The sequence below is a fragment of the Equus asinus genome, chromosome 1 (genome assembly GCF_041296235.1).
Source record: "Equus asinus isolate D_3611 breed Donkey chromosome 1, EquAss-T2T_v2, whole genome shotgun sequence".
In the NCBI taxonomy this organism is placed as follows: domain Eukaryota; kingdom Metazoa; phylum Chordata; class Mammalia; order Perissodactyla; family Equidae; genus Equus; species Equus asinus.
In genome coordinates, this window is record NC_091790.1 from 161,909,528 (window position 1) to 161,932,356 (window position 22,829).

The following is a 22,829-nucleotide window of genomic DNA, read 5'->3' on the forward strand; positions in this document are numbered from 1 at the left end:
CTAAGTTTATGGTAGAAACCTCTGGTCACATTAAACAGGTTCCCTTTGTGATGTTTATATAATTTTAAAAATAGCTTTTTAAATAATAAATCATAATAATATTTTTAAGAAATACGTTTTACAGTAAGGAAGAATTGAAATTTAGAAGTCAGGAAATCCTGACTCAGAGAGTCAAGCAATTTATTGCAGGTCAAAAAATCTAATAAGTAATTAAGCAAGGATTTATATCCAATTTTATCTAGCTCCAGAGCCCACACTCCTCCCACTGTATTCCATTATTTAATTCAGTGAGTTATTACACCAAATCTTTCAACATGTCCTAGTGGAAAAGATAAATGTGTACTGAGTTTATGGGCTAATTAACAACCATACCCAAAGAATGGCTACCTTAATGTCAATTCTGAAGAAGATTTCAAGGTAAAAAGTCATAGAAACCTAGCTGTTTGTCACTAAAGCTATATCTTGTAAAATAATAGCTTACATTAAAGCAAAGAGGACAAAGGCAAAATCAGGTTGAAGAGGTCAGTTAATACAATGGATTACAGAACAGGGACTCAAAAACATCTAAAGAGATGAAATGTTGGGCCGAAACAAGCATGAAAAGTTTCAAACAGTTAGAGGTAAAGATTGACCCTTAGGTTCAAAGAAAATCAAACACATATAAATAGGATGAGAATTATCTTGTGAAAAAGAACCAGCAGTTTAAACCAAAAGCTAACTTTTTCCAATATCTTTGCCAAGTATAACCAATACGATTTCACGATGCTTGAATATCATTGTGATTGACCATAGCAAGAGGTTAATAGTATCACTCTCCATTTCTGGAAATACATATTTAGTTCTAGAAATTATATTTAATTTGGTCATAGCTTAGTAAGGATGCCTGGCACTACTAGCTATTATTTCATCAAGTCCACGATGAAGAAAATTTCAGAAACAATAAGGAACCCCAAGACTTTCCATGATTGGTTAGATAATTCTTGGGGAACCGGAAGTCCACAAAATAGTGCACGTGTGGGCTCTGCCTCCTCAAAATGGGACCAGACTCCAATAAAAAATCATCATCATATCTTTTATGTAATCTATCTGTACTTACCGCTACTCCTGTCTTATAGAGGAGGTAATGCACGGTCTGTGTAACATCAGCAGCATGCATCAAATTGTGGTAAGGATTTTTATGTTTGCTGTATCCCACTTCCAGGGCCTCCACAAATGAGACAAGTGCAGAAATAGGGATCTGAAAGGGAGCAGCAAGGTTATTTGGTTAGTGATTTAGTGGCTTTAAGTGAGGACACAAAAGTCTAAGGTGCTCTAGCTGCCTCTTTCTGGAGGCATAACATATCACATGAGGAAATTAGAACCTTTCAAAGCTAGTAAAAAATAAATCACAGAAGAAATTATCAGATAATTTTACTCTCTAACAGGAAATGCCTGGTCTGCCTTGCAAATTGTTCATTGTTCTCTAGTCCAGAGGCCCAGGGAAATGACACAGGATCATCTCAGAGACATTCAGGGAAGAAGGGTATGTGTTCATTTATCTCCCAGGCAAAGGCTTAAGTCTTTTATTTCTTGAGAAATAAATGAACACATACTACGCAGCATGTCTCATTTATCTGTGGGAAAACATAAAGTACACAAAGATCTCAAGTAATAAAATGACTGCAAAACAAACAAGAGCTGCCCCCTCCTGAAGACTGGACCCTTTAGAAGGAGTGATTATATACACTGGACGGACGGGAAAAACAAACACGTGACAGTCTGTTCTGAAACACAGAAACAGGTTGTGTTCTTAGGTTTATTACTTGGCAACTTATTATTGGTGACTTGCAATTTCCAATTAGCCTAATTGCTTTCTATCTCCAATATGTATAATATACATATCTTCTTTTTCTATGTGGCAGAAAGTGAACAATTGCAAGAAGCTTGTACAAAATAAGGAGACACTGGAAACATTCACTGTATTAGTTTTCTGGATCAATTTATTGGTTAGGATAAATTATCTAGTACAAGGCTGGGGGAAAAGGAGAGAGTGTCTGTTCTAGGAGACTAAAAGTCACACTCATAAGAAAAAATAAAGAAAACACCACAATAGTACCTCGTGAGAGTCCTTAATACCTTGGGCACATTCTTCCATATTCACCATTTGTGGATTTTTTTTTTTTTTTAAAGATTTTACTTTTTCCTTTTTCTCCCCAAAGCCCCTCCGGTACATAGTTGTATATTCTTCGTTGTGGGTCCTTCTAGTTGTGGTATGTGGGACGCTGCCTCAGCGTGGTCTGACGAGCAGTGCCATGTCTGCACCCAGGATTCGAACCAACGAAACACTGGGCCACCTGCAGCAGAGCGCGCGAACTTAACCACTCGACCATGGGGCCAGCCCCTACCATTTGAGGATTTTTAAACATTTAAATATTGCCTTTTAGATGTGAGAGATTGATTCATTACCATTTTTAAAAATGAAGACCCAATGTACCCGGGTTCTTTGGACACTTCTCTGGAGCTCTATGAGCTACTGAAATGCTAGATAAAGGGGTGTGTATGTGCATGGGAGATTTGTTCTGAGGAAACAGTCTCAGGCATCCACCAGATTTTCAAGCAGGTTTCTCACGCAAAAGAAATTAAGGACCACTGCCATAAAGTACTTACGGCTATGTAAGAAACACACCGCCAAATAAACTGTCCTTAGAAAAGCAACATAGAATGGAGCTGCTCAGAGAAATCAGTATGTTACACAGAGAAAGACCTACATTTTTCAGAACCTCATCCATATGATGAGAGAAGTCTGAGGAGTGGGATACAGTGGCTGTCAGCAGATGAATGCACAGGTTCCTGGAAAACCTGGCCCGATCTCCAGAGGTATTAGAAGGCTGAGGTGGTTGAACTCTGGAGACAAGTCATGCTCTTTACTTAAAGTTGAAGAATTAATTTGAAGCGTGAATGGCTGGGAAATACCAATGATCTGTCACAGATGATAAGTGAGAGTATTTATCTGAATTTGAACCAAGTGGTGGAAAAAGAAGTTTGCAGAGACAGCAGATGCGCGCTCTGTCTTTATTCCCGTCTCCTTGCCGGCGGTGCTCGATAGTACACCAAGCTAGGCTGAAATGAGGTCTGCAGGCAGAGCCCGATGGGGAGCTCTGCTAGTTCAGGCTTCTAGTTGTACCTGTAGGAAGACTGGGATCTAACTGGGCGGCTCTATTCCTCCCCTGCCGGTGAGACCACCAGGCAAGGGAGTCATGAAAAGTTCCCACCACAGAGGAGTTCATGGCAGTGGCTGTCCCAACGATGCTTCCTGAGTTATCCAGAGCAGTTTTGGGTCTACAGTAAAAGATTCTCTTGCTCTTAGCCCAAAAGTCATGGAAGAATGTGTGTAGTTTTTTTTTTTTTTTTTTAATTAGGCACTGACCTTGAAACGGCTGATCAGATCATAGCGTGTGAGTAATTCATAGAAAATGAATTTCAGTGCATGATCCCCACTGGCTTCATTGAGGGAAAAGACATCAAAGGACCACTTGTCCACATCCTGCAGGACAGAACAGAGAGAAAGAATGCATTAGTCCACAGTCACTTACACAGCTACCAACCTCCCTACTTTGGTGCTAGCCTGCAGCCCTCACCTGGGATTTCAAAGCCTAAGACTCTAACACCCTTTCCACTCTCAAACTTTTCCAATCTGGCAGTCCTACCTAGCATTTACTGATAAAATATTAAACAGTCTTATTATCATTAAAAACAGCTATAATTTAATGAGTGCCTACCATATGCTCTAGGCATTGTGATCAGTGATAAATATGGAATTTACCCTAAAACCAACTCTTAGTGATGGGTATTATAAGTTACATTCTACAGATGAGAAAACTGAGAAGTTACCTAGTTTCCCTAAGACACATGGAAACTAAGTGCTAGGGACACAAGTGGGACCAGAACACACACACACGTTCAACTGATGCGTAAACTCAGGTGCTTTCCATTAAGCCCTTCAACTACTTCCGCCAAATTTCAAATATTCAATTCACTTCACAACAACCAAGGCTGCTTCCTTACTCTAAACTTCTCCCCAGCCCCTTGATACTAACCTCCTCTTAGTCCACAGTTCAGAATGTTAACCCACGTAAAAGTTTCAGAAACATGCATGATAGAGAATACAAAATAATGTGTTACTTCAATCCAAACCGCTGAGCTGAAACCAAGGAGAAAGCTTTCATTTCATAGGACAGAAAAAAGCTACCACTTCTGGAATCACTGATCTGCGGACGTGGTCCTAAAATCTGTAAGTTATTTTACTGAAAAAAGTAAAACTAAGAGCTAAGCTGAACACACTCTTTACACTCCTTCTTGAAGTTCAAAGTCTTATTTATCTATAAATAGTTACTCCCACAGAGACAGTAAGATGGGTGTCTTCTCCAGCCCCTTATTTTTGGGAGGACTTAGCTGTGATTCTCAAATTTTAGTCTTCTTCAGAACTACCTGGGATGCTTGGAAAAAATGCTCATCCTCCGGTGGAGGACTCTGCAGAATCCTGGTGTGGGGTCTGGAATCTGCATCTTAACAAGCACCTAATTTAACTGCCTTAAACTTTTCTTCTTCTTTTACAAACTCAGACCAAGGACCATTCCCATGAAGAAACTGCATGAACTTCCTATTAGTCTAACCTAAAGGAAGCCTGGAACCTCCTCATTTCCTCCCACTTTAAACCTGGAGTCCATCCACGGTGTCTCTTCCTGAGTCACCCAGCAGATGCCCTTCTAAAGAACAGCACACTTCTCCATTTCCAATAACCCCCACCCCAGAAGATTAGAGAGAAAACATCCCAAATGAGAAGCTAGCATATATCACATGGAAAAAATAAAAAGAACAAAAATGCAACCTATCTCATATTTAGAGATTGGCAGTGGTCAATTATTCTCTTACTTAAATGCAATTTTATGCCACATTCTTACATTAATCACAAAGGTTAACACAACACTAGCATGTTGGCTATTTTATTGAATTGTACTCTCTCCGCCTTTGGGGAAACTTTCTGCAATAGAAGAAAATAATAGTGGTTCCATATACACTGCAGGCAGTGAAGTGGAAATAACCTTTTTCGAACAGGTACTACATAAAAAAAAGAAAAAAAAAAGAATTTATCTGTGTGATCTCTCCAACTCACCTCCAACTCACTGCAAATAAAAACAGAGTCTAGGGAGGAGGAAAAATATTACATTGTATAAAGGCCTTAAACTTGCCCAGTAAACATGGGACAGGACCAAGAGAAATAGCAGCTTTAGCCTTATGCACGTATCAGCAATACTGGTGGAGAAGGGTGGTAATTCAGAGAGTGAGTACTTACTCTTCGTCTGAGTCGCTAGGTAACTTTCCCCTCGGAAAGACAACATGTGTGCATCTGAGAATTACTTTTCCCTAAGCATAAAATAACAATTCATGCACATCACAAGGTGTTCCACATTTTCTTCAGTTATTCTGCATAGAAAAGATGCTCTAATTTGGAAATATTTTCATAAATTTCTTAGTACAGGTACAACCACCTGTATTTATGTTCAGAATAAAGGAAGAAATTAAAGATAAAAGATGTTTTTAATGTTCCTAAGACTTTCACTGAATGTTTCAGGTTCAGTTAGAAAAATCAACGTAACTTCGTAGCAGATGTTATGAAACATTGGATCTCATGAAGTGATTTCACTGATTAAGTGGGAAATATCACAGTAAATTACACTGAGGTATTGGGCATTAGAGTGGGGGTAAAGAGGAGGGAGAGAAAACGTGTCTTCTTGCAATACTCTTCTTGAGTATCCTTCTTGTTCTTAAAATGAGTTAAGAAGAGACAGAAAATGGAGAACCGAGAATCTGAATATATAGGGTCTCACAAATTCAGTGAGTGAATGTCTCTGAGACAAGAGAAAGGGACTATGAAATATACAATCAACATGACCCTATAGAGCTCTTTCTTGACATTAAATTCATCAAGAAGCACTCTCACCCCTGATTCATGAATAGGTAATTTAGGTTCTCTTCTGAAAATATCATCACATAGTACATTTTTCAGGTTTCAAAGACAGTAATAGTTTTAACAATAGTCAGAATGGTGGGACATCCCTGAGCAAGTGGACGTGACTCCATGTGTAGGTACCACACAATGTCAACCAGCATAGTGATCCTGGACATTAGCGTAGTACCCCCCTCAAATCCAAAAGCCAAGTCAGCTTCAGCATAGCCGGGACCCCCTCAGCCCAGCAGATCTGAATCAACACACACCTAGAGGAATACATCTGCTTTGGGGCGCTTAGAGACATTCTAGATAATTCCGAGAGTTTGCCTGATTGGGATTAATTCTGCAGGATTTAGCCCATTTAAACTCAAATATATGCATGACTTCCCATAGAACTTCTGGGCTCAGTGAGTCTCAGGAAAACAGTAGGAGATACGGAGAGACCATGGGCTCTGGGGCATCCATTGATGCTGTAACATGTTACTGAGAGCTGCCTATGTGCCTGGAACTCTGGCATCAAACCTTAGTTCTGTCTCTAATTAACTGTGTCCTTTTTTTTAATCTTGCTGAGTCTTAGTTTCTTCTTCTATAAAATGGACATAGAGTAGGTAATCGGATAATGACACAGTTATGATCACCAAAGATCCTCCTGATGTCGAATATTTACAACCAGAACAAATTTGATCTCCTATGGCCAAAGTCAAACTGAGTCTCATAGGCCAGATCACTGCACAGATCACTAAACTGCTCCAAGGGAGTAGAACGAAATGAAACCCTCACAGAGCTTGACTTTTAAAAAACTAGCAAGACGAAGGTGAAAAAGATAGTGATATTGTTAGAATAAGTAAGTAAAAGATAATGAAAGACAAAAGTCAGGAATGACTGGGAAACCCATAAATGAGCTGTAAATAAAAGGCTCTTATTTTCTAACAACAAATTTAACTGAACTTTCTATGGGGTAGCGTGTACATTGTGAGATCTTTTCATGGGTATTACCTTTAATGCTTCAATAACAGCTGCTGGGTAGCTCAGTCCAACCATGTTTGATGTCCGTCTATACATTCTGGCAAAGTCAGAGGGGAAAAATGCCATATTATATCTTACAAAGAAGAATGAGCAGGCCACAGACTTATACCAAGTAGTGACAAACAATGAGAAGTAATGTTGTCCGGAGACCCAAGAAACTTAAAATTTCTTTTATATCCTTTTTCATAGGCTCTGAAGTGGCCTGTTTTAAATTCTAAAGAAATTAAAGCAGTCCTAAACTAAGGAACTGTTGGATACAAACAAACAAAAATTAATCTATGTGCCCCACAGTGGAAATTAAATTACTAAAGTGTACCACCTCTTCCAGCAGAAGTGAATTACAGCACAGCACGGACACCATGCACAGGAGCACTTTAACCTCAACAGAGAACGCCTATGGGCAACCCATTGAGAAGAGCTTGTTCGTCAGAACCGTCAAAAACAAGATGAAAAATGTCCCGGGTGAAGTTTGAACTGACTATGGCCCTTCGAAAAGCCATAATGGTGCAATAAGGGTCAAAGGAAGAATAAATCAATTTGTGCAAGAAGGATTATAGAAAGAATACATCGATTTCTGGAATCTATTTCTGGGGAAGCGAAGCAAATCAATTTCAATGCACAAAATGGCTAACAAAATTGGAAAATGTTGTGAAGAACTCACACCCCTTAAGTAAACTGTCCTCTCTGGGTCAACGACCTCAAGGCAGCCTAACCCGTTACAAATGCAGATACCATCCACATACGTCAAAGGAGGATGGATTAGATGATGTCCTTCTTTAAAAATTAGAGACTGAACTCATTAAATCTTCTCTAGTTAACAAAAAGAATTCTGAGCAAAAGCAAAAGCTTGTCCTAATGATGCTATAGAGATTAAAATAGATATGTTTTTGTCATCTCTCATTCAAGACTATCTGTTTCCACTCAGAATTTACAGTATTTGTAAAGATACCAGAACACATCAAAGCAAAGCTTCTATTTATTGCAAACTGGTGGTCCTTTGCTGCTTTGGTCATTGAATGACAGCTCTCTTTACCTCTCCACAAATATCCCAGCCTGTACTGCATGGACGATGCTCTTGAACCGCGGCTTCTCCTCACTCCTTCTGAGCATCATCCCCATCTGCCGCGTGAAGGTGGAGGCCAGCCAGTCTCGGACCTCAGAAGGCACCGCATCTGACTGAATGTCACTGAGCTCATCCTCTGTATCCAGGAGTCGCCTGAACACAAGAAACACAATCAGGACACTGAGATTAAATCTGAAGTTAGAACTTTCTGTTCAAAACAGCTGCTCCTTCTCTCCACCCGACCTGCATACACAGGCACAAGGAAACCAAATTAAACTGGCCACAAAAAATACAGCACCTTTATGGTAAGCTTGTGAAAGCACATCATTTGTGTTCCAGAATGGTCTTTCCCATCATTTATGTTTCAGGATGGCTCTCTCTACCAGACTGGACACGGGAACAACGGAGTCAGGGAAAGTCAAATACACTCCTCAGGCTCTGTGGGTCTCAGAACCATTGCACTCAGGAGTACCCAGTATCTTTATTCCTAGAAGGTTTGTGGAATTTGAATGGATTCTGCACCTAACATTTAAAAATGCATTCATAGGGATGTTTACTTCATAGATAGACCATGTGGCATTATTTGTTTTTTTTTAAAAAAAAAAATTTAAAGACTTTGCTATAGACAACAATACTGTATTATAAACTTCAAAGTTGCTAAAAGACTAGTTTGTTCCTACCGCAAAAAAAATAATAATAATGTGACATGATAGAGGTGTTAGCTAACGCAATGATGGTAATCATATTGCAATATATAAATGCATAAAGTCAATGCTTTATACGCTTTAAACTTACACAGTGTTATACGTCACTTATATCTTAATAAAAATAAGTTAAAAAGAAAAAGAAAAAGAAATAAAGACTTGGCAAAGGATTGCCCAAATCACATCAACCCACTCCCCTGAAGTAATGAACCCAATTGATGGCAACTGACATACCTTCTAGTTTGATAGGACGTTACAGAAATTTAAATGTCTAAATTCAAGCAAAAATTCTAAAATAACGCAGTTCTTTATTTGAGCACAGTGATTTCAGTCACCTGTCAGGTGTGCTTAGCTAATTTTTCAAACTTGTTCATAGATCAGAAAACGAGAACAAAACATAAATAGTAATAAGTTACAATAAGACTTAAAATTGTATTTTATACTTATATTAAGGTCTACTAAAAATAAGCAATAAAAACAGGTGTCAACGAAAAAGTTTGGTTCTTTTTTTCCTTTAAACACATGAATGGGGGGGGAAGAGGAGAAAACGTAACGTTTGGGAAAAAACCATGATATCAAATATTCTTAAATAAGGAACCAAGCACGTCACCAAAAACTAAGCCACACATTTCTCAGATTACCAGGAAATCCTTTCAGATTGGAATTTGACATAGAAAAGTCAGACATCACAAATACTGACAGAAGAGCCTGTCTGCACAAGAAAAAAGAAGAAACGCCTTTCATGTACACTATTTCAACATTTTTCAAAAGTAAATTTTGTTACTTTCAGATGCATTCAGTAACTGGAAATGCTTTAATACTTTAGATAATTCAAGTGGAAAGAGTCTGCTAAGAAAATCCGTACCATATCTAAGATTGAAGGAGGAACACTGGGTGCTTAAGAGGACAAATGCTTCTCCATTTGTCTCTTCAGGAGCCTCCATTTACAGATAGATATTGTGAATTAAAACATGAACATAATGTATAGACTGAGGCTAACAACATGCAATAATTACAGTGGAACTCTACATTTGATTAAAATCTTACAAGATTTTAAAAAATTACTCTTTCTCCTCTTACATTGTCTCACTCCATTGTCAAAACGCCTATGTAAGATAAGTTCTATTAACTTATCTTTATACTCTTTCATAGATAAGGAGGTACAGAGGATATGTAATGTCCAAATCTACCCCATTTGGCTGTGGAAACAAGCTCCTAGACCAGTCATTTGAATGCTACCCCATACGTGCCATGGGGACATTTCAGAAAAGCCATATAACAGAAAATTTACCATCACTGCACTGACTTCTTGTCATTTTTAGCTTACCTGGTTTCATCGATGTACACAGATTCAAGCACTGTGGCTGCATATTCCAAATTCTTCTTAAGATCTACCACTGAAGCCTCCCCTCTCTCTAATTGTTTGACCAAAGACCGTAACCTAGGGAAAAAAGATAGGATTCAATTGCAATAGAGAAAACAAAGAATAATCCTACAATTGTAGTGACACATTTTACAGCCATTGACTGTTTTTATTTATTCCAATATATCTGAAACGAAAATATAAATCTAATGATGGAGTCGACCAGTATTTCTCAAAGGAACAAGTTATAGAATAAATGCATACATTTTTGCCATTGTGAAGCAAGAACAAATATGTTCTCATCCACCAGGCACTAACCACCCCCAGCACTTTCTAGCTACCCTTGATCTTTCTAAGAGTTCTCTAAATTGCCAGGGATTTTGCTTCTTCTATGATTGAATTTTTTTGTTCTAATTGGATGTAGTAAAGCATGGCCAGCAACAGCATCACCAAACACCACCCGACATTCTGCTGTTGAAGGTACTTGGCTCAGCAGCAGTGACCATAGAGAAGAGCAGCCTCATGGCTCACGGGTGTTCCAAGACAGGTGAGGAGGTTTAGACCACCAAAATCACCACAGAGGGCTACATAAGGGATACACGAAGGCAAACTATTTTACTGGACAGGAGGAATTCCCCTAGAAGCAGATAAATACCTTAATTTTTTTAAAAAAATGAGGAAGAATGACAAACCAAGGTACTGAGGACAAGCTCTTCTCCATTGCTAGTCAAGAGTTCCAGAGAGTACAAAAAAATGGTAAAACATGCTCTCCTCTTATTTATATCAACATTATCCCCACAGAGAAGGATGTAGTATATATGAAAGCGATAAAATGCCAACAGACGATTGAAGTCTAATAACTGGGAACACTGTAAATGCCACAGAGATTTGGAGATTGGACAACTCTTTGGGCTGTCTGACAACCAGCAAAGAAAAGAGCAAAAACTTTGAGGATAACTTTGGGTGTGAATCCCACTTCACAATGCATTAGCTATGCAATACCTGGCAAGTTATTAAACTTCTCTGTATCATCTAGAAAGTAGAGATCCAACCACCAAATTTCCTAGGTTGATATAAAGATTAAATCAAATTGATATTGATATAGCCACATCCATCATGTGGGGTTTTTTCCTCCAACTTTACAGAAATATAATTGATATAGAATATTGTGTAAGTTTAAGGTGTACAACATGATGATTTGATACACATATATTTTGCAAAATGATTACTATAATAAGGTTAGTTAACATATCCATCACCTCATACAATCACAATTTTTCATATGTGTGGTGAGAACGTTTAAGATTTACTCTCTTCACAACTTTCAAGTGTACAATACTTGAAATTAATACTTGCTAATTATAATCACCATGTTGTACATTAGATACCCAAAACTTATTCATCTTATAATTGGAAGGTTGTACTCTTGGACCAACATCCTCTTTTTCCCAGTTGTTTTTTAAAAAGGCAATTGTTATCATTATTGTCTTTGTGGTTATTCAGTGATCTTGATCATCAGAGGTAACCAGATAAGAAACATTCTAGCAGGATACTTGAGATTATTATCAAGTTTCCATTTCCCAAGGCTGTTCCCACCTTCCTGACTTCAAAACATCCTCAGACTTGCATTCATAAGAGAGAATAGGTCGACTCCTTGGCAAGGTATAAACCACTCCCCTCCAGATCTAGGCAAAAATGATCAGCAATAGAGAATGAGGAAAAACTCTGGATCGACCTTAAAAAGTAGGCAAGAGGGTCAGTCATATATAAGAAATTCTCCAGGAATTTCAATGATGTAAAAGACAGGGGAAATCAGATTGAGGGCAGTCACGACCTGACTTGTGAATCTCCAACATGCAAAAGAGAAATATACAAAGGAAATCAGCAGAGGCCTCTCTGCAGGCTTGGAGGTGAGGGTAAGCCTCGTGGCTCCCATTAGCAGCACTAGGAAGTGTTCTGGGTTTCAGAGGCAGCAACAGGACTGGCAGTTGGCACGGAAGGGCTCAACAGTCACTCGCACACAGTGGACAGCCAGCCTGCCAAAGAATGGGGAGACTGCAGCAGCGAGCCCTGAGAGCTGGTCCAAATAAGGAATGGAAGCTCTTGAGCAGAACACATTCCTGGCTAAGTCTGCCTCTAATTTTGACTCTCACCTCCAGGGGCCCAAATACCCGCTAGACCGTTTGGACTCTCAACTGACAAAGTAAAACGGGGGTAAATTTAAATGTTTTTTATGTTTCTCCCATCATTAGGGGTTTAAAGATTCTACCAGGACGTGACATGAATCTCTAATAGGATCCATCACCATTCTCAAAACCTAAGAAGTAAGGGCGAAACGTAAAACATGATGAGGGAAAATACAAGACTAATAGAAGTAAGAACCAGGTGATCCTACCGATAATAAGGCTTCCATTCGAAAGAAACAAACGGAAGCAGCTTTAAGCAAAGAAGTGTTCCTAGACTGAAGAAAAACCTTTATAAGCAGATGAAAAGGGATCAAATAAAACCAGAAAAAAAATAAACAAAAATATCCAACATACGCTGTTGTAATTTTTTATTTCAAAGAATAAAGAAAAGAACTTGAAAATGTTTGAGAAAATAAAATATATTACTTACAAAGCAACAAAATTTCAAGCTGGCCATAGACTTCTACCATGTTAAATACCAGAAGGTAATTTAACAACAATACCAGTTTTTGAGACGAATATGATATAATTCAAAATATCTATATCTATATTTAGTAGAATTACCATGTATATGTGAAGACAACAAATATATTCTCAGGTATGGGCAAGTCCAAAATTTCACCATTAATATACTCTTCCAGAAAACAGAAACAAAAAACTTTAACGAATACTCTAGGACAGTGGTCTTTCAAAAGGGGTAGATTCATAGATCTCCAATTAAGTGGATTGTGGATTTATGACCTAGATTTAACTTGGCCAACCCTTACAAAATAGACAAGTAGTCTAAAATGCTAATTATACAAAGACAACTAAACACGAAAATGACTGACGCTCCTTTCCTAAGACAAATCCTATTCCTAGTATAAATGCTTCCTATGTCACTTTTATGAACTAAAAATTAATTATAATCAGCCAAAAAACAATTGAAATTATTAAGAACATTATACAGAATATTACTTTATATCCACTATTGTTAATAATTCCTACTCCTGAGAAAGCACAATATCAGGGGAATCAAGTCATGAAGAGCATCATATCGTCTTGCCATCTGGTAGCCAGAACTCCAGGCTAGACCAGGAGACGTGCTCCCAGAGGAAGCATCACTTGGAATCCCACTCAGCAGTTCAGATCAGCAGCCCTGAAAATCATCTCCCCTGGAAAGTCCCAGGCTTAGCGCCACAGTTAGCAGGAAATCAGCAGTGTGGGGCTTTCCCCTGCTAAAGTCACCAGTAGTGCCAGACTGACATTAGGCACAGCCACAGTGATGTGTCCCGTATGAAGGTCTGACCTGACAGAAAGCTGTAAACAGAAGTAAACCCTTAGCCCAGTGGCTTCAACAAACTCAGAGAAGAAATGACACAGAATAGAGTACCTTTAGGATGCATAAGAGGTACCAGAAATTCACATCTACTCCCATCTTTCTAGCTTACAAGATGAGTAGAAGATTCTACCAATTCTACCAAGAAGATTCTACCTTGGCTGACACGAAGGGAACTTAGGACAACACACTCACTGTGTTTATGGAAAACACCTAATCAACATTCACCTCTTTTTGTTCATGGATGACTAAACAGAAAAAAAAAATCTACAAAAAGATTCAGCAATAAAGCAAGCAAAGAATACAGCACCCAAAATGCAGAGAAAGAACTCACTTTTGAAAAGAAAATTCACTAATGGAAACAAAAGTAAATTTTAGGGAGCATCTGCTGTGTGTTCAATAAAATTCAAGAAAACATAGATCTGTGAAATGAAGAGGAAAGTTGAAATAATTATGTAATAAAAACGTGAACATATTGAGAGAAGAAATTAAAAAGAAACAAAACATGACAATACAAACACTATAAGAACTCTGTTTTAAAACGAGTAAATGGTGACCAACTTTCTATATACCCAGCTCCTATTTGGACTAGCACCCGTCAGACACAAGCTATAGCTGTCCTTGTCCACATAGCTGCCAGCTTTCTGCTCTATTTAGCTGCCGCACAAACCCTAGGAAATGCCAAATGTCCCTATTTTCAGCTATTGCTGAGCTCTAGGAGAGCTTTCTGGTGGGCGCTGTTCCATTGGCCTGTCTGTCAGTCCACCTTCTCCAGTTCTTTATCCTTCTTGGAACACTGCCCTGCCCTCTCCTACCTACCATCTCCCTCTTGATCACATTGCTGCTTTGTGGGCAGAGGAGTTTCAAATTAGCTCTTTGCCCACTGGTCACCAACTAGTGCCAAAAACTGAAAAATTTCCTGAAGTTTTTGGGAATAATGAGGTAGCCTTCCCTATTTTCCATCGCAGTACAGGTTTGCCCTAGATCTGAATCCATCTTCAGAGGGATTGTCTAAAAGTAGCCAAGATCTTTCATACCCATTTTATAAAGCATTTTTGTTAAACTTGGAGACAACTAGCTAAGGCAGGAAGGCTCAGATGCCATCCTTTGTTTTCCTAGTAAAACAAAGTCTGGATGTTTTTCCATGTGAATTCATTTTACCGAAAAGGTCAATGTTCCCAAGGATGGGTCCCATAATAAGCTGTAGTCTGTATATGCAGCTTTTTAAAGCTATTCAAAAGGATTTTTGGTCTGGGCATCTAAAGGAAGGGAGACAGGGAGAGGGGGAGGGAGGGGAAAAGGAAATATACAACAATAATAAAGTTTCTCTTCTGAGTGAATGTTCCTAGTTCCCAGCACTCCATCCATTTATGTCACTGTGGTTGCCAGATGATAGTTCCAGTATAGAAGCGCCACACCATTTTAGGAATAGCTTATGCTTTCAAACTTTGGCAAGATGCCTTTCTGTTAAGATAGTGTATAATTTCATTGTTTACGAGCCATGGGCCTTTACGTGAGTCTTTCATTTCACCACATAAACTCTTTGCTTTCTATGTGCTTCTTTGCTACAAGACTTAGGAAGAAATGCTGTATCACTTCAGCTCTCTGTGCCCTCAAGTCTGGAGCAAGTCCTGGATGCTGAGGTATCTTGAGACCACGTCATATTTGAGATCCATAAAAGTGTTGGAAGAGAGAGACGAAATAAGGGAAGGCCTGAACACTATACTTTGGAATTTGAAAAGCTGTCAAAGTAGAAGAGAAAAAAACCTTTTTTTTTCTACAAAGATAATTTCTAGGACCAATGGGGTTGACTTTATTAGGAAGTAACTTTTTGACTCAACTTCATAACTTAGAAAACTGACCTACCATGGACCAGGCACTATTCCCTACCCAAGTGAGGTCCAGAAAACCCTACAATACTGCGCCTTGAGAGCATATACATTTGTTTAACTATAGACACTACTAAAATGAAATCATCAGAAAAGCACAAGCAAACATTAACTGGAATAAAAAGCTATGAAACACACTTTCTTATATCTGTCCATTCTGCCCAAGGTTATTCCCTCTGAGAATGAATAAGCAGTTCCTAAAATGCCAGTGTGGCGACCAATGGCTGTTGTCTCAGACAGGCTCTGTTTAGTTTGAAAGAATGTGAAAGGGAACCGGATGTTTTACAGCACTTCCCATACATGTCTCAATGACTCAGGAGTCTTAAAGACTCATTTGAATGAAAAAAATCACCATTTCAGTGGATCACATCCGTGTTTGTAAGGCAAAGGCGTCTTTGTGTACTTTTCACACACCTGCTTCCCCCATCACTCCCATCCCCTGCCACTTACCTAAATGCCACGGAAAGTAAATTAAAACAACTCCTCCAAATGGGATGCCTGAAGCCTGACTGTCAAGCTTATGCTTTAATGTCATCCGTTGACGCCATCTGAGTATTTTTCTGGCAATTTGTTTGTTTCTATAATTAATTAAGATGGCTGCACTTGAAACACTCATTCAACATTTACTGGGGGTTTTCTGTGTGCAGGGACTGCGACAGCCTCTAGGAATACAAAAGAGAAAATGCAGTGCCTTCCCTCAATTAGGGAAGACAGACAGCTAACCGGCACCTACTGTGCAGTATAGCAAGTGTGATGGCAGACGTGCAACAAGGGTGCTAAAAAGCGCTGTGGAGAGGCTCCTCCAAATAACAGGGCCCTCCGTAGACATCAGCCAGGCAAGCAAGACAGAATGGAGAAATGGCGGACTCTGGACTGAGGGAGCAGCTGAGGACTGACCCATTCAGGGAATAACATGGGTGGCTGGAACTCAGGGGTATGTGAAGAGATACAACTTCAGAAGAAGGCAGGAGCCAGATCCCGGTGGGCTCAGAATGCCAAACGAAAGAAATTTAATTTTCTCCTGGAGAGAATGTGGAGCCACTGGAGAATTTTTAAATGGGGTCTGGGTGGTATGGTAGGATTTCGATTTTAGGAAGATCAATCTAGCAGCAAAGTAGACGAGCACAGGCGCTTAGTGAGAGGGAAAATTCTACATGTTTTTGTTGTATTTAGTCTTGTCTGGTACTCTGAACAGCGCAGCATCAATATTCTCTCTCATGTGACGGCACTTTGTTAGGGTCTTACATGAGTTTGGTGGTAGTATGAAGCTTTGATTTTAATAATTTCTGGGAAAGGACTTGTTTTGCACATGTGGTTTCCTGATCTAGCGACCTCCAAACCAAAATCAAGAACAGCAACAAGATAATGACTGGCAAGAACAGCCCAGTTATGTAACCTTTGCCTTTTGTTAATGCCATAGATTAAGAGAATTTTGCTTCCGTGGTTCCCAATTACACATGCTTAAAGCAGATGTACAAATAGATTTAAATAAATTATTGAGCTCTAATTACTTTTTCACTTAAAAAAAATTTGGTGCCTAGGTTCCTATCTATATTTTTACATCTCTCTTTATATGTTATTAACTAGTAGAAAAAATTAGTAAAGTTATGGAAGATTTTAAACAACATGATTAACAAAATTGACCTAATTGAACATGTACTGAACACTACACCCAGTTGCAGCGTATAACACTCTCTTCAAGTGCACAAGTTAACAGTTTAAAAAACTGACCATATGCTGGATCATAGCGAAAATCTCAACAAATTTCAAATAACTGAAATCATACAGATAATGTTCTCTGACAACAGTGGAACTCAGCTTGCAATCAATAACAAAAAAAATGACTAGAAATAGTCCAAATGTTTGGAAAGTTAGGAATATGCTTCTAAATAACCATGAATCAAAGATTAAATCAGAAAATAATTTCAAATGTTAGTGAAAATATGACACATCAAAACTTGTGGCGTGTAGGTAAAGCAGTGCTTAAAGGGAAATGTGTAGCCTTAAATGAATATATTAGAAAAGGAAAAATTCTGAAAATAAGTGATTTCATTATCCATCTCAAGATATTTAAAAAAGAAGAGGCTAATTCAAAGAAAGGAAAAGATAGCAAAAAATAAACAAAAAAACCCCAAACAAATATAAAACAAACAGAACAGAAATAATCAACAAAGCCAAAAGTTGGGTCTTTGAAAAGCTTAATAAAATTGATAATTCAAGCAAGACTGATCAAGAAAAAATAGAAAAGGCACAAACAACCAAAATCAAGAATAAAAAAGAGAATATTACCACAGATCCCACAGACATTTCAAAAAATAATAAGAGGATATCATAAATACGTTTCTGCAGATACATTTAAAAATTTAGATAAATTGGAAAAATTCCATAAAAACTTAATTTATCAAAACTGACACAAGAAAAAAGATAAAATATGAATACTTCTGTATCTATTGAAGAAATTGAATCTATAGTTTAGTATTTTCCCACAAAGAAAACTACAGTGTTAAATCACTTTACCAATGAATTCATCTAAACGTTCAAAGAGGAAATAACACAGTCTTCCAGAGAAAAGCAAAAGAGGGAACACTTTACAACTGATTTTATCAGGTCAGCATACCCTTGATTCCAAAACCAAACAAAGACATTATAAGAAAAGAATTACAGGCCATTCTCTCTCAGGAACATGGATGCAAAAATCCTAAACAAAGTTTTAACAGATTAAATCCAGTGATAAATAAAAAGAAAAGGAAACACCACGCAAATTTGCAAGAATGCAAGGTTGGTTTAACATTTTAAATCAATGAAAAATGTTATTCAATATTTCAACAGAAATAAAAGAGAAAAATCATATGACCATCATGATAGATTTAGAAAAAGCATTTGAGAAAACACCTATTCATGACAAGTATTTTAGCAATCAAGGAATAGAAATGAATTTCCTAAATCTGATACTGTTTCTTTAAAACAAAGATAGAGCAAACATCATACATAATACTGAAATATGGAAAGCTTCATTGTTGAACTAGCTAATAATATGAAAATACCTCCTACCACTCCTTCACTTCAAGATTGTATGGGAAGTTTTCACCAGTTCAATAAGGAGAGAAGAAGAAATAAAAGATAGAAAGACCGGAAAGAAGAATTGAAACTGTCACTACAGATGAAATAATGCATAGACAGGGTATCTAAAAGAACTTGCAAATAAATTATTATAATTAAAAGGAGAATTTAACAAGGTCACTGGATAAACAGCAATAAATAACTAGAAAATGGTACTATCTACAAAAGCATCAAAATAAAAAGTATCTAGGAATAAATCTTACAAAAGACAAAAAAGCACTCAACATAGAAAACTATAAGATATTATTGAGAGAAGTTTAAATGGCCTAAAGAAACGGAAACATAATCCATGTTCGTAAATTTAAAACTGAGTATTTTAGAAATATGAATTCTCCCTAAGTTCATCTATAGATTCAATGTAATCCCAAACAAATTCTCCACAGGTCATTTGGTGGAAATCGACAGACTGATTATAAAATTCATTTGGAAATGCAAACAACCAAATATACCCAATATGATTTTGATAAAAAAGAACAAAGCTGAAGGACTTACACTCCCATATATCAAGACATTATAAAGCATTCAATTCTGGGCCTGCGTCCCTTGACCACCTCATTATTCCAGCCTTCTCCTTTCGACAGCCAGCTGGTAAGTGTAAGGATGTACACGTGTGCCTTCATGTTAATATAAGTACAACATAAGTAAGCAAGGAAATCTGCTACAAGAAAAAATATAACAACCAAATATAAATTTTTTTAGAATTATCCTATTCCACATGTGATTATTCTATTCCATTAGCATAGACCCATTCTTTGGATGCCCACTCGATGGTATCATTACACACTCGCTTGATTGCTGAGGATTTTCTGATAAATATTTGCATTCCCTTTGTTTTCATGAAGTTATGCCAAGGAGCAGCCCTGCACATTCAGTCTTCTGCTAGTTTCTGTTCTATAGAGCAAATCTCCTTTCAGGATGCGTGTTCGTGGGTGTGCGAGTGATTGAGTGACTGTGCTTCTACACATATGCAAGCTCACTGACTGTGAACGCTAGTCAGAGAGCACTGGCTGGTCCAAGTACAGCCTTATATTTTTATGGTATTCTAGGAGGTATTATGACTCAGAGTTAAAGTTTCAATTCATTTGGAGTTTATAATATTGATTTTGTTCCTTTGGAGTTCTCATAGTAACATAACACAGTAATTTAGAAAGGGGTCCCTCCACCCAGTCATTCTTGGTCTTATAAATACTTCTTAAAAGACAGTTTATCCCTTGTTTTTACCATCACTTGACTCATAGATTTTGTTAAAAGGAAATATTGCAAAAAGGAAGTGCAAGATTCACAATTATGCTACGAAAATCTTTATTCCTGAAGGAAAACATTGTTTCTCTAAAGTATGGCTCTAGGAGGGCAGAGCTTATGGGGAAAGGATGCTAACATAAGGACCCACTATACTGGCCATTGTTCTTCAGGAAAAAGAAATTAAAAGATGGAAAAGAAAACCCAGAGCATCATTCAGAATCTACCACAGGCCATGCTGGGGACCATAGGAAGGGAAGGAGATGAATTCCCACTAGGCTGCCAAAAGGTAAGTTCCAGAAGCCATTTTTCATTTGCAGCTATTCATATGGAAAGAATCACCATCACTTTTCTCTGCTGATAAACATGCCACTTCAAAAACATCTGTTTCAAGAGACCAAAGAAATGAGAACTAAAAACATCTTTGAATGGTAGTAATGAGAAAAGGAAGATGAGCAGAAATCAGAAGAGAGTTTGCAGGAAGATTTAGGAAGTTGAAACCATGCATAGACACATTTCTCTACATCTTAAGAGTTAACCCAGCCCCATGGCTCCCTCATTTTCCTTCCCTGAATTCAGTTTCCTGTTCAATCTGAATTGCATTGTGTTGGTATGATCATACAGAGAAGCTAAATGTCAGTCACCCAGCAAAATCACAGGAATTCTACCATACTAGAAACATAGTATGTTTCAGTAAGATAAACCCAAGATTACCTTTTCCCCCTACTTTTGGCTTTTCTTTCTTTTGTAATTAAAAAATAAATAAAATTAATTCATGAATAAAAACCTACAAAGAATGGCTAACTAGATGCTGAATTAGCATAGCTCCCCTCCTTAAGATTCACTCCAGAAGAATTATAGAAATTAAAAAAAAAAAAAAACTCAAAGAAAACTGTGAGAAACTCCTACGGGGACTTGAGGGCACTGCTTTGAATATGTGAGGACAGTGCAGTGTGTGTCCTTGGTCTAGGACAGGAGGCAGCCCCACCAGACCCAGGGAGGAAATGATAGGAAAGGAAGTGTCGGAGTCTGCTGTTGTTTCTCTTCTCTCCACTGCCTCCAGATACACAGTGGCCCCATGCCTCGGGTGACTCAGAACTCTAAAGGTCAAGAGATCTTGGAGAGTTAATCAGGGTTGTTTGTCCCACCATGTGGCTTCACTAAGTTCAACACAGGTTTCCAAGATTGCCACGGAAGGAAAAAGAATGTGGAAAGACATGTGTGGGAAGTTTTTATGAACCAGGCTGAAGTTGGAACTCATCACCTCTCGTCACTTCCCGTTGTCCAGAATCCAGTCACATGGCCACACCTTTCCAAGGGAGAAATTGGAAGATGTAGCCCAGTTGTATGCGCTGAAGGACAAGGAAGCAGGTTTGGTGGCAAGCCAGGTAATCTCTATCACAGCTAGAAAATGGAATCCTGTCCTTTATACTTGTTTTTTCTTTTAAGCCCTTTGTTTCTACCCTGTTGAGGGGATCAAATGGAATACTGTATAAAAAGTGGCTAGTTAACTTTACAATTCTACTGAATGGAGAGATATAATCATCCTGATTATGAGATAACCTCCCAAACATTCTGATAACAATGAGATAGTTCTCAAGGGAATTATCCTGAGCGAAAAAAGCCAGTCCCAAAAGGTTATATACTATGTAATTCCATTTATATAATATTCTCGAAATAACAGAATTATGAAATGAAGGACAGATTAGTAGTTGCCATGGGTTAGACGGACAGGAAAGTGGAAAAAGATGGGTGTAAAAAGGGGACTTTTTGACTATCTTGACTGTGGTATTGGATGCACAAACCTACACACATGATAAAATTGCATAGAACTAAACATTTGCATACACACATGCACACGGGTACAATAAAACTGGGGGACCTAAGGAAGATATGGGGATTGTGCTAATGTCAGCATCCTGGTTCTGCTGTAGTTTTGCAAGATGCTTCCATTGGGGAAAATTGGGAAAGGGGTCCATAGGGAATCTTTCTGTACTATTTATCATAATAATGTGAATCTATAATTATCTCAAAATAAAAAGTTTAATTTACAAAAACAGGACACAGCCCTCCAACTCATTAGAATATTGATGATAATAGGCTCAACTTAAGTTGTCCTCACCTTGGCTTCGTAAGGGCCTCTCTGCTTATGTGGCCTATTTAGTATCTATCTCCCAGATCCTTCTGCTTGGCTTCAGCAGCAGTACAGAAGAAGGGAGTAATGCTCATGGGTGAGCTGTTAATCATGTCTGATGCCTTTGGAGAGGATCCAAGGAGGGCTTACAACCATTAGTGATGTTTAGAGCTTGGTGAGAACCTGAGTAAGACTTGAGGCTATTTCATGCTCGAGGTTCCCAAGATCAACCAGAGAAACTGAGATGCTAGCAAATGGTCAGCACACTAACAAGATGAGAGAAGAAGAACCCCAGCGGCTTTACCGAAGGGTCACCAACTCCACCTTGACTGGCCACAATCCCTTGGGACCACTAAGGAATTAGGCACTTTCCCTCCTTGCATTTTCCCTCCCCATTTTCAGTTCATCCTCAGAAGTTTGTTTCATTTTGAGGGTAATTTCACTAGGACAGGCTGACCATGAAGCGTGTGTAAAAAAGGAAACCCAAAGCTAAGGATGAGGCTAATGGAGTGGGGGAGGTAGGGGTGTGAAAGAAGCTGTCATGGTGATTGTGTTGTACTGTAGAGTGTTTCCAATCAAATAGGAAAACAATTTGCATATTATTAACATTTCAAGTTTGTTCTCAACATAATTACCATTCAATTTCCTGCCAACCATAAATCATTTTGTAACAGCTTTAGGGTGGGGGGGCGGGTAGGGATCTGGACCTGTGGTGCATGATCATTCATTGTCTGTCTGCTCTAGAGCATTCTCAGAAGTGATTGTGTCAAAAGCCAAAAGCTTTTCCATTTTTTCTCT

General features: G+C 38.3%; 1 protein-coding gene across 13 annotated transcripts in view; it reads right to left on the bottom strand.

Moving 5' to 3' along the window:
* Window positions 1-22,829, bottom strand: part of PDE1C (phosphodiesterase 1C) — a 596,098-nt gene that overhangs the window by 96,068 nt on the left and 477,201 nt on the right. For all 13 annotated transcript variants that reach the window (XM_070511509.1, XM_070511518.1, XM_070511553.1 and 10 more), the window contains 5 exons: window positions 10,110-10,223; window positions 8,049-8,231; window positions 6,986-7,052; window positions 3,407-3,523; window positions 1,097-1,237 (listed from right to left, as the gene is read on the bottom strand). In XM_070511509.1, the coding sequence (XP_070367610.1) occupies window positions 1,097-1,237; window positions 3,407-3,523; window positions 6,986-7,052; window positions 8,049-8,231; window positions 10,110-10,223 (622 nt within the window). The remainder of the gene's footprint in view (window positions 1-1,096; window positions 1,238-3,406; window positions 3,524-6,985; window positions 7,053-8,048; window positions 8,232-10,109; window positions 10,224-22,829) is intronic.